This window comes from Siniperca chuatsi, linkage group LG18 (genome assembly GCF_020085105.1).
Source record: "Siniperca chuatsi isolate FFG_IHB_CAS linkage group LG18, ASM2008510v1, whole genome shotgun sequence".
Classification (NCBI taxonomy): Eukaryota; Metazoa; Chordata; class Actinopteri; order Centrarchiformes; family Sinipercidae; genus Siniperca; species Siniperca chuatsi.
In genome coordinates this window covers 4,252,495-4,264,356 of record NC_058059.1, presented here as the reverse complement: position 1 = coordinate 4,264,356, position 11,862 = coordinate 4,252,495, and the positions used below count along the sequence as shown (strand labels likewise).

The 11,862-nt window shown below is 38.0% G+C and overlaps 1 protein-coding gene across 1 annotated transcript in view; it reads left to right on the top strand.

Moving 5' to 3' along the window:
• Positions 1–210: 210 nt before the first annotated feature.
• Positions 211–11,862, top strand: part of cwc27 (CWC27 spliceosome associated cyclophilin) — a 30,359-nt gene continuing 18,707 nt past the window's right edge. Inside the window, exons 1-10 of the mRNA XM_044174489.1 lie at positions 211–432; positions 782–878; positions 1,499–1,611; positions 1,791–1,934; positions 2,147–2,245; positions 2,343–2,446; positions 3,306–3,375; positions 4,168–4,247; positions 4,358–4,394; positions 4,501–4,670. Of these exons, the coding sequence (XP_044030424.1) occupies positions 391–432; positions 782–878; positions 1,499–1,611; positions 1,791–1,934; positions 2,147–2,245; positions 2,343–2,446; positions 3,306–3,375; positions 4,168–4,247; positions 4,358–4,394; positions 4,501–4,670 (956 nt within the window). The 5' untranslated portion in view covers positions 211–390. The remainder of the gene's footprint in view (positions 433–781; positions 879–1,498; positions 1,612–1,790; positions 1,935–2,146; positions 2,246–2,342; positions 2,447–3,305; positions 3,376–4,167; positions 4,248–4,357; positions 4,395–4,500; positions 4,671–11,862) is intronic.

Sequence of the window (11,862 nt, the reverse complement as noted above, 5' to 3'; positions counted from 1 at the left end):
GGTACATTGTCATGGAACACTTGGATCAAACCAAAAGTCAACTTTAGGGGAGTCTACAATATTGCTTGGGATTGTTCTGTCACCTGCACATTTGCACGTTGATGCCCATGTGAATTAATTATTCACTGAATATAATATGAAAACCAAGTAACTGATTTAAACGTTAATGTACGAAGAAATAAAAATAATAAACAATGTTTTTATTAATAAACCCCACGTAGTCGGAAGTAAACAATAAGCTCACATGTATAGCCAAGATGGCTGTAGACAGAAAAGTATGATATTTGTCAGTTATAAAGCAAGCTAATATAAACAAATACTAGCTACCGTTTTATGTTTAAGTAAACATAATTTTCATGCTTTAACGACAAACACGACCTCAGCGGCAGAATGAGCAATATATATATTCAAGAGCCACCAACAAATGGAAAGGTGAGCGCGATTTTTTGCATTTTAACTTCCACTTAATCCTTGTATGTGCATTTCAAACAAGAGCCCTCAATATAAACTTTACTTTTAGAGTTTATAACGTTGAGAAGACGTTTAGCAACATTAAAATGCAGCAAATGATATATTGCACTTGTACGCTCTACTGTTCTATAAGTTCTATAATTATAATAAAATCACTGATACTTTAAACCGCTATTGTATGTCCTGTAGCTAACATTATTTGTGTCAGATGAAATGTTAGAACATTTTACTCGCTTTGCTGGCTATGTAAATGGGAAAATTTGGTTATAATTTCTTATTTAAATATCCCCACTTTGTCATCTTTTCTCAGGTCCTGTTGAAGACCTCAGCAGGTGACATTGACATCGAGTTGTGGTCCAAGGAGGCTCCTAAAGCATGCAGGAACTTTGTGCAACTGTGCATGGAAGGTAAAAATTCAAAATCAGTTAAAAGACCTACTGCAGTCTCTAACACAGCGTTTCCCAAACCTCTCCTGGAGTCCCCCTTGTTGGAGTCATTGATATGTTCCCAGGGGCCTATGTTCCCCAGATTTATATGCCGTATAATGGCAACATGACAAAGGGTCATAAGTTCCCCAGTTCTAGGGTAAGGGTTAGGGGGTTAGGACCCTGGGAAGATAGATAAACCATCCCCCCTTGTCCTGCCTGTTTTAGATCGCTCCCTGCTCCAACACAGCTGATTCAAGGAGGAAAACAATAATGTCATTGAAAGAAAAGCTTAGTTTAAACCCTATTAAATATAAATGTATCACTGATTTATTATTAGACGCTTTATTAGATGCATATGTTGACTTTTATGCTTGCCTACAGACAAATGACTGGCTGTGCACTGACTAAGAGACTCTAGTTTACGCCAGCAATTAATTGCAGTTAATTAATTTGAAGTGTACCAATTTAATACTGTCTTTATTTTCCTTGTAATTACCACCAAATGACATAGTTATTTCAAGGAAACTCCATGGCAATAATTGGGAAATTGTTCAGAAATTTCATGTTACCTTATTGTCTTATATTTATCTATCCTCTAGGTTACTATGATGGCACAATATTTCACAGAGTGGTGCGTGACTTCATTGTTCAGGGGGGCGATCCCACTGGAACAGGGGCAGGTGGAGAGTCCATCTATGGCCGGCCATTCAAGGTCAGACTGCTTCTCCACTTCTTTTTTGGTTATTCTGTATAATTAATGTTAAAACTAACAGAATCGTGAGTATTAATCGTTCTTAGGACATATTAACATACTAACCCCTATGCCCAATCAAACATTAAGAGAATGTAGACATTGAAATTATCTTTCTGTGTCTTTTTTTAAATTTTTAGGATGAATTTCACTCCAGATTGCGCTTCAATCGGAGAGGTTTGGTTGCCATGGCAAATGCTGGGCCACATGATAATGGCAGTCAGTTTTTCTTCACCTTGGGACGTGCAGATGAGCTCAACAATAAACACACCATATTCGCCAAGGTAAATCTGAAGAACTGTAGCAACTAAATATTTCCTTGTGTAACTTGTGTATTCAAGTCTGTCCTGGGCCAGATATCTGACACAGGACATTACTGTCTGTGTGAAATGCCTCCCACATGCGTGAACCCAGATCAGCGTAATTTTCCTGAACCGAGTACTCAAAGTTTACTTGACCATTTGTGTTTTGTTTTTTTCAACAATGCCCAACGCAGGTCACAGGAGACACAGTTTATAATATGCTCAGATTGGCAGAAGTTGAATGTGACAATGAGGAAAGACCTTTGAATCCCCACAAGATAAAAATTGCTGAGGTATTTTCTTCTACTACTTTTTTACTTGCTTGACAACTTTTTAGTATTTAGTGTCTGTGATTTAAATACTGATATAAAAACATTTTGTCTCTTCCAGGTGCTTCATTCTCCTTTTGATGACATTATACCTCGTGAAATAAAGAAAGCCAAAAGGGGAAAAGATAAAGAGGAGGGAAAGAAATCACAGTCAAAAGCCACAAAGTGAGTGCTCCGACTTCATCTGTCTTTCTGATTGTAGCATTGTGAGGTTTTTGCACTGTAGGTGCTGGAACCCTGTTGTTTATTTTGATGTTTTTTGTTTGTTTTTTTGCCTCTTTTGTTCATTTTCCTTCCTCATCATCTTTTACTGCTTTATCTTCCCAAATAAGCATGTCAGAAATGTTATAACCATCAGCAGTCACTCTTGTGCGGCCACATGTGCTACAGTATAACAAAAAGTAACAACAGTGCATTGTGACCAAAAACTTGTGAAAAACTTTGTCAGTAGCAAATGTTTATCCATATCTGCCATATAGAATTTGTTCATTTTTAAAAATAACTTTCACTAATCATTCAAGGGTCTTCATCTGATTCCCATGAAATCTGATGTAGGCATTTTTGTGACTGTCCTCCATAAAGGTTGACAAAAAATAAACAACCAAATGGCTATTTGACAATGTGACTGCAACAACCAGTGAACCTTAAAACATGTCGTAACAGAAATTGCCATAATTCATTGATCATTAATCTAGTCAGAGAATGATTTTTGAGCTACTCGAGAGTACAAGATGGAAGTAACAGTTCCTGTTTGCCTTAACATTATAATGTAGTACAGTGTTGGATGTCCAGTTAGCAGTGTGATGTTTCAGACCTAAACAGATATTGTGATCTTATATCTTCTTCTTCTCTTTCTTTTGCTCCTGATTCTTCTTGTTTTCCATCTTTTGCTACGAGTCATCTTCAGTCTCATTGGGTGACCGTGCTTAAACTCATTTTCAATTGCTACATGGTTAAATGTGTTTTTAGTATGAATATTGTTGCTATTGATGCTTCATTGCCAACAGTATGTTGATTTTTGTAGGAACTTCAGTCTGTTATCATTTGGAGAGGAAGCTGAAGAAGAAGAGGAGATGGTGAATCAAGTGAGCCAGGTACTGAAGTGTAAAATAAGTCTGCCAGTTAAATAGCAGTGAAATTATTTTTAAAAAATAAATAAATTTAAGAGTTCAATGTCTATTCACTGTCAGACAGACCATTAAAACTGACCACATCTGCCAATGACCCTTATGCCAGTCAGTCACACACAAACTACACGGAGTCTAAAGGAAGTCACGGGTTTGGAAATACTATGTTCCAGATCATAAAATGACCAGGAGAAACCCTGTAGTCCAGTCAGTTTATTGTGTTATAAATAAAATAAAAAATAAACATCTCAAATCTATGCATATCTTATTTAAGGTGTTTAAATATTAGACCACAGGCAGTAAAAATCAAAGCAAACAGGCTTTATCTAGTTATAAAGGTTAGTCATTATTTTGGCCTCGGTTCACCATTTTCCACCAAGTCATAAGATTTTATATTTGGTTAATCTCAGATAATGGTAAATAATGCTGATGGCTGCCATCTGAAAATCCTATAAGCATTCACCAACTACAATTGATGGTTCTAGCAGAGCAGTTATACTGTATATACTGTACCACAATCTTTTAGAATGAAAAGTTAGTGTGCATGACAAACCTTTGTGATAATTGGACTTTGAAAATGTAAATGTATTTGCTGGTTAATTAAAGATATTGGCAAAATATTTGAAATATTGCTGATTTTAAATGATTTCCTATCAAAATGAAATGGAAGTTTCAGAAGTTGAGGTTGCATTGAAATTTAAAAATGTTGCGAAATGTGTCAGAACAAAATCAGTTGCTCACCATTGTTTGTTTCTTCAGACACTAAAGGGAAAAAGCAAAAGCAGCCATGACCTTCTGAAAGATGATCCCCGTCTGAGCTCTGTTCCAGCAGTTGATAAGTATGTACAATGACTAATTTATTAATAATTATACAATAAACGCCTTCTCCTACACTGATAATCCTTGTCCTTTTCCAACACTAACCCATATTCCTTCTACCTTTTAAAAGGAAAAAAAAGGAGAGGACATCAGGAGATACAGCTGAGGTACGTCAGACATACTGTAAAGATGAAAAAATCCATCTCTGTCGCTCCAAAACAAAGTTCCCAGAGTCGCTTTTCTCTGATTATAAATTTCAGTGTGTTTTTCCAGACAGACGATGAGTCCGATGATGATGTTGAAGGTGACATGGATGAAGAGTATGATTCAGATAAGAAAGAGAAGATGAGAGAGCTCATCAGTAAAAAGCTTCAGAAAGAAAAAGGTGCAGAGAAGGCAACAGAGCCCAGTGAGGACGAGCGAGGGAAAAAGACCAACCGCAGGTATGACTGCATGTTTCTGACCCAACCTTCAATCTGCGTCTCTCTACGGCAGCTTACTATTAGAGAAAAACATCATCACGTCCTGTCCTCAACCGGTACCGATTTATCTTCAAACACAGGAACCTTAGAAACAGCTGTAAAACCTGATGTATATTTTGACTGCTTTGCTCCTATCGACCTTCTTCAACTAACTTCAACGATTTCTTCATCAAAGCCATCAACCTGTCTCTTAGACCCTAGTCCAACTAGGCCGCTTAGAGACATGGCTTGAGTAGAAATATAAACTATATCCAACAGATGGCAGGTTTGTTTAATAGATGCTTGATTTTTCACTAACAGCTTCAGCAGTATCATTAATTTGTTGTTCCACTTGTAATACAGCATCGCAACCTGGTGGGGGAGCTGTTGAACTGTGTAATACAGAGAAATGGTGATGAACCACTTTGAGCAACCCTCTCCTGTTTAATGAACACAGTCAGATGAGAATAGACCATCCAAACTTTCTGAAAAGCAGAGCAAAAGCAGTTTGACGTACAGATTGATGCACAAATTACATCATCAAATGCGCATTTTACCGTTTAAAATAGGTGTTATTCGGAACATGTGCATCACTCAAATATAGCACATTTTGCTGTTTACAAGCAGTCAATTTGTCAAGTTGTAAAATTCAAATGTCAGATTCAAAAACCTTCGAAGAAGCTTGTTGACATACGTTGGTTGGCTAGATGGAAACACAAAAAACTGAGCTCATGCAGTGCAAAAGAGTGATTTTTGGATGAAATGTGTCTATCAGGCATTTGTTCACCCATCATATTCACAATAAGATGGATAGAGAAAATGTTAAGTCATGTTTGCAGCTCTTTTTATCCTTCTGTAAAAAAATAAGTCCCCATAGCCAGGGCAACTAATGATTATTTTCATTATTGATTAATCTACTGATTATTTTCTCAATTAATTGTTTGTCTATAAAATGTCAGAAAACACTGAGAACTGTCCCAAAGATAATCAGATTACAATGATATAAAACAGAGAAAAGAAGCAAATCCATTGTATACATTGTAGAAGCTAGAACCAGAGAATGTTTGGAGGTTTTGCTTAAAAATGTACTTAAACGATATAAATCAATTACTAAAATAGTTGCTGATTCATTTTTTGTCGACTAATCGTTTCAGCTCTACCCATAGCTGAATCTCATAGTTATTCCTAAAATATTATCAACAGTATAGATGTTTGCTGTTTAGCACCGATTTGGCATTGTACTTTAAAGTCAGGGGAATCACAAGAGACAGATTTTAAAAAGAACAGTCAAAATTGAAGCAGCAGAGACCGAGATATCCTGACTTTGAGTCCCTAGTATGGGTCAAGCTCCAAAAAGACTGCATCCTACATTTCCCATAATGCAACTCTATTGCATTTTTAATTAAACGCCTTAAATGACCACTTCTTTCGAACCTCACACGTCCAGTGTAATGCAGACTGCCTGTTAAAGAGCCTCGAAGACCAAGCTTCCTGACGACATCACCATGACGTCATCAGGGTTATTTTCTCAGACGTCACAAAACTCCTCCAGAGTCACAGAAGACATTAAACAACTGTTTTCACAGGCTGAATACCGCTCAGTGTGACGAGTAAACTGAAGTTCGTGTATAAAATCGGTGGAGTGCCCCTTTTAAGAAGGATTTTTAAAATGCCAGTTCTGAGATGTGTGTCTGGAATAAGTCCTCATGTCCAATTCTCCCCAAATATAATCTTGTTAATAGCAGCACTTATTGATAGCACGAATTCATGAATATGGTGCTCTTGAACGCGTCTCCCCAGCTCTCTCCTGTCAACGCCTGGTGTCATTGTCATCCACATATCTTCCAGCTCTGTTTCTACACACTTCCACTCACTTTCACGCATGCGCGCACACACTACCCAAACACACACATATCTCAGTTGTAGCTCACTGGACCAACATCAGTGGACCTGCTATTTGAAACAGGAATGTTGGCACTCAGACCAAATTACTTACTGTGCTGAAGTAGAACAGAGTAGAAGAGTACGTCTGTCTGAGCCAACAGTGTGAGTGAAATGAAGGTGAGAGTGGAAGGTGATGCTGTGTGAGACAACATTAGTATGAAAATGACCTGAGGAGAATGGAGAGAGTGATTTATCTTTCATCCCTCTTTGATGCTGCTGGTTGGCCAGTTATCTCTCCTACATATCCTCCTAACAGGTAGCCCTCAACACACAATCAACATACCCTTCTCTCATTAGTGCTAATGGGATAAGGAGTGGGCCCCCAGTCAGTTGTGTGTGTGTGTGTGTGTGTGCCTTGACTGACAGCCAGCGCAATGCAGGCAGACTGTAGTATATTAAACACAAGCGCAGATTGTTTTGCTACAAGAACTGTAACCCAACACAGTGGTTTGTCTTGGCAGGGAATCAAAGAGCAGGCTGGTAGGTACAGTGTTAGTCCGGGACAAAGGGGGCATTGTTGCAGGGTGAGCTCTGCTCTCCCACCGTTGCTTTGCTTTGAGCTTTGAGCTGCTCTGCGCGCAAGGAGGAACACCAACTGGTATCTAGTCACCTGGGAAAAAAAAGGAGAGAGGATGTTAAAAGCAGCCACTTTTCTCAGTTCTGTCTGACTTTACTGATGCAGGACTTGTTTGTTGTTTGCTCCTGCGTTTAACACTCAGATGTACAGTATGTGATGTTCTCTGGTGTCTGCAATATACTCAGGCCTGTTGGCGGAAAATATCAAAAGCTGATTGTATCTTTTTTTTTTTTTCCCAAAGTCAAGGCTGCTGAAATTAGGAGTCTCCCTGAAACCAAAATAGTTTTTACATCAGGTCAAAACTATCTTACGTTGCTATCCAGCAGCCAGATGATATTCCACTGCAATATTCCATGATTGCAAAATGCTTGAACTTGTTCACATTCATGAGCAAGTTGCCAAATAATAGTGTACTGTACCTGAACCAAGAAAATGTTAAAACTTTAAAGATGAGTCACAATCGATCAACACAGATTCTATTTATACTAAGTTTGTCTCAACTTGCTGTGATGTTTGATGTTGTTGGTAATGTTAGTTTAAGCTTTTATGCTCACAGTTTGACACTTCTTTTTGTTGCTGTTGATCAAGTCTGGTTTTGCTGTGTTTGAAGTAGGCCTCTTTAGGGGAGTTGCTTTATAAAAGACACTACTGAATGAAGTCCCAAAAGCAGTGTATGTGGTAGTCGCCACTTTTGTTAAACCCGACGGGGCATGACTAGAGAAGCAAAATGCTTCCATATGGCTGTGGGACACAGTGTGAGCTGCTTCTGCCAGCAGGGCCTGGCTCCCTCTGCTGTCTCTGGTACTGCAGGCTGAAGATAATGACAGAACTGCGCTTCCTGTTATTTATATCACTTGTTATCACACACTTATATATGGTGTATACAGTATGTCGCAGCAGACTTTAATAATACAGGTGGAATGACTTTAATAGAGTCTTTAAAAATCAAAGTGCAATCAAGATTATCACATCATCCACATGATGTCCCTTTACAGTATGTCATTACAATAATAACAAAATAACTGTGCCTAAGGGTGTGTGTGTGTGTAAATAGGGCTGGGTGATATAGTTGAAATCATTATCATGATATTAATAAGGATATTTTCCGATTCCAATAAAATCACTATATGGCAAATGTATGCAAAATCACGAAGAAATAATCAAACTGATGTTCAAATCAATGATCTGTTGTCCATAGTTATGCATTACAAGAGACTGGTCGTATGTGTAAAAACAAAACTTAAATAACTAATAATTATTAATCTGCCATTTTGTTGCGTAAAAATCTCAGAAAATAGTGAAAAGTCACAATTTCCTAGAGCCCCAGTTGACATATTGAAATGTCTATACAAACAGTCCAAAACCCAAAGATCAGTTTAATATCACAAAAGACTTAGAAAACCAGCAAAAATTTACATTTGAAAAGGTGGAACCAGTGAATTTGTGACATTTGCTGTCAAGCAGCTCATCATTTAAGTTGTATAATTTTTTAGTTTTTAATTAGAACCTGCTCTGAATCATTAATTTGTAAATTCCTTGAACGATTAAATGATAGGACCATATAATTATGACATGATTCCACTTAAAATCGATAAACAATAATATGGAGTTATGACCCAGCTTTATGTGTGAATAATGCAGGAATTTAGAAACTAGTCACATAAGACACATTTTTTGGTGTCAAAGGCTTGTAGCACTCATTATTTTATTTTATTTTTTTCATTGGTCCTTTAAGAAAGCATTCTTCAAGCCTCGTGGACAGTGTAACTTAAATGGGACATCAGACACTAATTATCCTGCCCAAGTGGCCGTACCCCGGATGCTGCGTCACTCTGTATTAATTGGCTACACCTGTCTCTTGTCATCGGTCATAACCCAACGCGTTCTCAGGGAAAGGTTGCAGAGATCAAGAAAGCATTCGCCGCCACTTTTGTGCAGAAAACTGCTTGAGATAATCCAGTTCTTGGCAGCGGGATTGTGTATGTTTTGGAACTGCCAGGTTTACACATCTCTGGCCCACTGTAGCATGTCTGCGCCATATGGGGCACTTGCTCTCTGGAAACAGTTCCAGACAGCGATGCATGTCTAGGACGAGGGGGTTGAGACTTCTTGAAAATGAATAAAAACCAGCAGAACACCACTTGGACTCTGATCAATGTCAACATTTGACAATGTGCACATTTACTGTGTCTTTTACTCTCAAACAAGCAAAATATTTAAGAGGAGTATAAAATTCCTGACCAAATGTAACTGATATAAATGTCAAGAAAAGATACACTCAATATTCTACAAGATTAATTACATTCTTCTTTCATGAATAACTAACAGAAGGCCAAAGGATCTAGTCAATAATTGCGAGGTAGATGAACTGCTCTAAAAGAGGAACCTTGGTCCACTGCATGGGTAATGTGTTGGTCTAGATCACTCTGCAAAGTCATGCAAATTCTTGTGTTGAGGTTGGATTCCTCCACTTCAGCTCACAGTTCTCCTTGGCTTTTGACCAAGCCATGGAGTGCCCCCTGAGGGGAGTTCACCCAGCCATCTTGTTATTCTAGCACATTCATCCACATCACTTGCTCAGTCGTTAGACTGGTTTGAGTCCACCATAGCAGGGAGAAGCTGCTGCTGCCATCCACTTACTCTAAATAAGACTTAGGTGTTAAATTGTACTTTTATATAGCTATATTTTAATTACATTTCTTAAAGTTGAAGGCTGGAAAATTAGAATACAGAGAAATCCAAAAAAGGCAAGTACGCCTGCTTGTACATTTTAAAAAACGTTTGAATTTTTTGATTAACCATACAGTCATCACTGTACTATTTTTTTTTTTAAGGTTTTCGAATTCCTGTGTCAGCCTCAGACTCCTGCCAGACACTGGAGTATTAAATGCAAGGTTCTGAATCATGAAAGAGTTCTTGGTCTCCTGCCAATCACTTCATATGCTTTCTTTATGAAAAGTTAATCATCCACAGCTCTTTGGGTTTCACTTTTTTAACATTTTCTGAAAGAGTGACAGCAGCTGGCAGCCCCCAAGTAGACCCAGGCCACTGGGACAAGTAGGGATTCACAAAAAGGATTCATAATGTATCTAGGTTTGCCCATTTAGGTCTGTTTTTCTTGCAACTAATGACAACATCTGAGTAGCTTTTCTATCTCTGCTTGGCCTAATGTTTTTTACTCTCCTGCTGGCAGAGGGTGAGTCCTATTGAATGGATGGATAAATGGATGGATGGATGTGTCTTGAGGAATGTCTTAGCTAGTAAAGACCTTAGTAATGTGTAAATTGGTTGCTAGGAAACATCTGTAGCACCGTCCAATCAAAAGCAATCAACTGTGTAAACAGGAAGTCACTGTAGCATCACAAGCTGTAACATAAATGCCAAACAGAGGAAAGCCTGGAACCAGTGAATGTATGGCATTTATGCTTGAAAAATTACTTCATCGATTGTCAAAATAGTAGCAGATTAATTTTCTGTCGATTGACTAATCAATTCGTCTAATCATTTCAGCTCAGCGCCAAGACGGACATATTTGAATTAGAGCCCGATCTTATTTTATCACAGATATATCAGTATCATGTCTATGTTGCCCCATAATTAACAAGAAATTGCAGTACAGAAATTCCAAAGATATGTTGGAGTTTCATTTTGAAACAGTGTCATCTTGACATACTTTGCCCACTAGAGAGCATTGACAAGTTTATTTTTCAACTGTAGAATGTCCTACTCAGTCCATACCTTGGTCACAATTCGTAAATAACCAAAAACATTTATTTATGTTATGTGTTTATTATTAGATTATGATCATCAGATTGTTTAAATCTCAAATACCAATCACGGTATCTGCCTCAATCAAAACCTCAAAAATACTCTTGATATGGTTGTCAAAAATGTGGTTCTCACATTATTCTTGAGTGTGCAGAAACAAAATAATTTGTAGTGTTGTGATGTGAGGGTCTTGAGAGGAATTTGCTGAGCCCCAAGGTGTGTCTTAACAGGTGTTGTTGGGGCTTTTCGTGTCCTTTCTGGCCTCTTTCACTTTATTGGCACCAGGGCTGTGGAGCCGATTGTTTGGCTGTTGCTTGGATACGTCTCTTGTTTTCCGGGTGGCAGCATGTCAAGGCAGGCAGAAAATGATCACCCAGTCCAAAGTGTTCCTCACTGTCGAATATATGCATAAAACCTCACCTCTCAGTCCTGGAGAAGAGGCTGGACTGTGTTCAAGTAAGAGCCTTGCGTCATACTTGACTCATAGTTAATTTTACTAAAACACACAGAAGTCATGTTAAGAACTGGTCTAGTAGAGGATAAAAAGATGCATTAATCAATGTGTATATATACTGTATATATAAAGGTATTTGCGATTTAATACAATTGCCCTGCAATAGATACTACCATCGTCAAGCATATAATGATAAGTATTTATTTTTTAGACTCAGAAGTATCGATTCAGGTTATTTTTGAGGTCATAGTTTGTGAGCAATAATCCAATTAGGTATCTACCTGTGACCACTGTTCTTCTTTGCTAATGCAGTTTTTGGCCAGTCTTTGCTAGATTTTTTCCCTGCTGACACTACATAATTTTGAGGTTTTTGCTACTGGTACAACAGTAATTCAGGTGCAGGTATCTGGCCTTGTTGCACATCTGCTAGT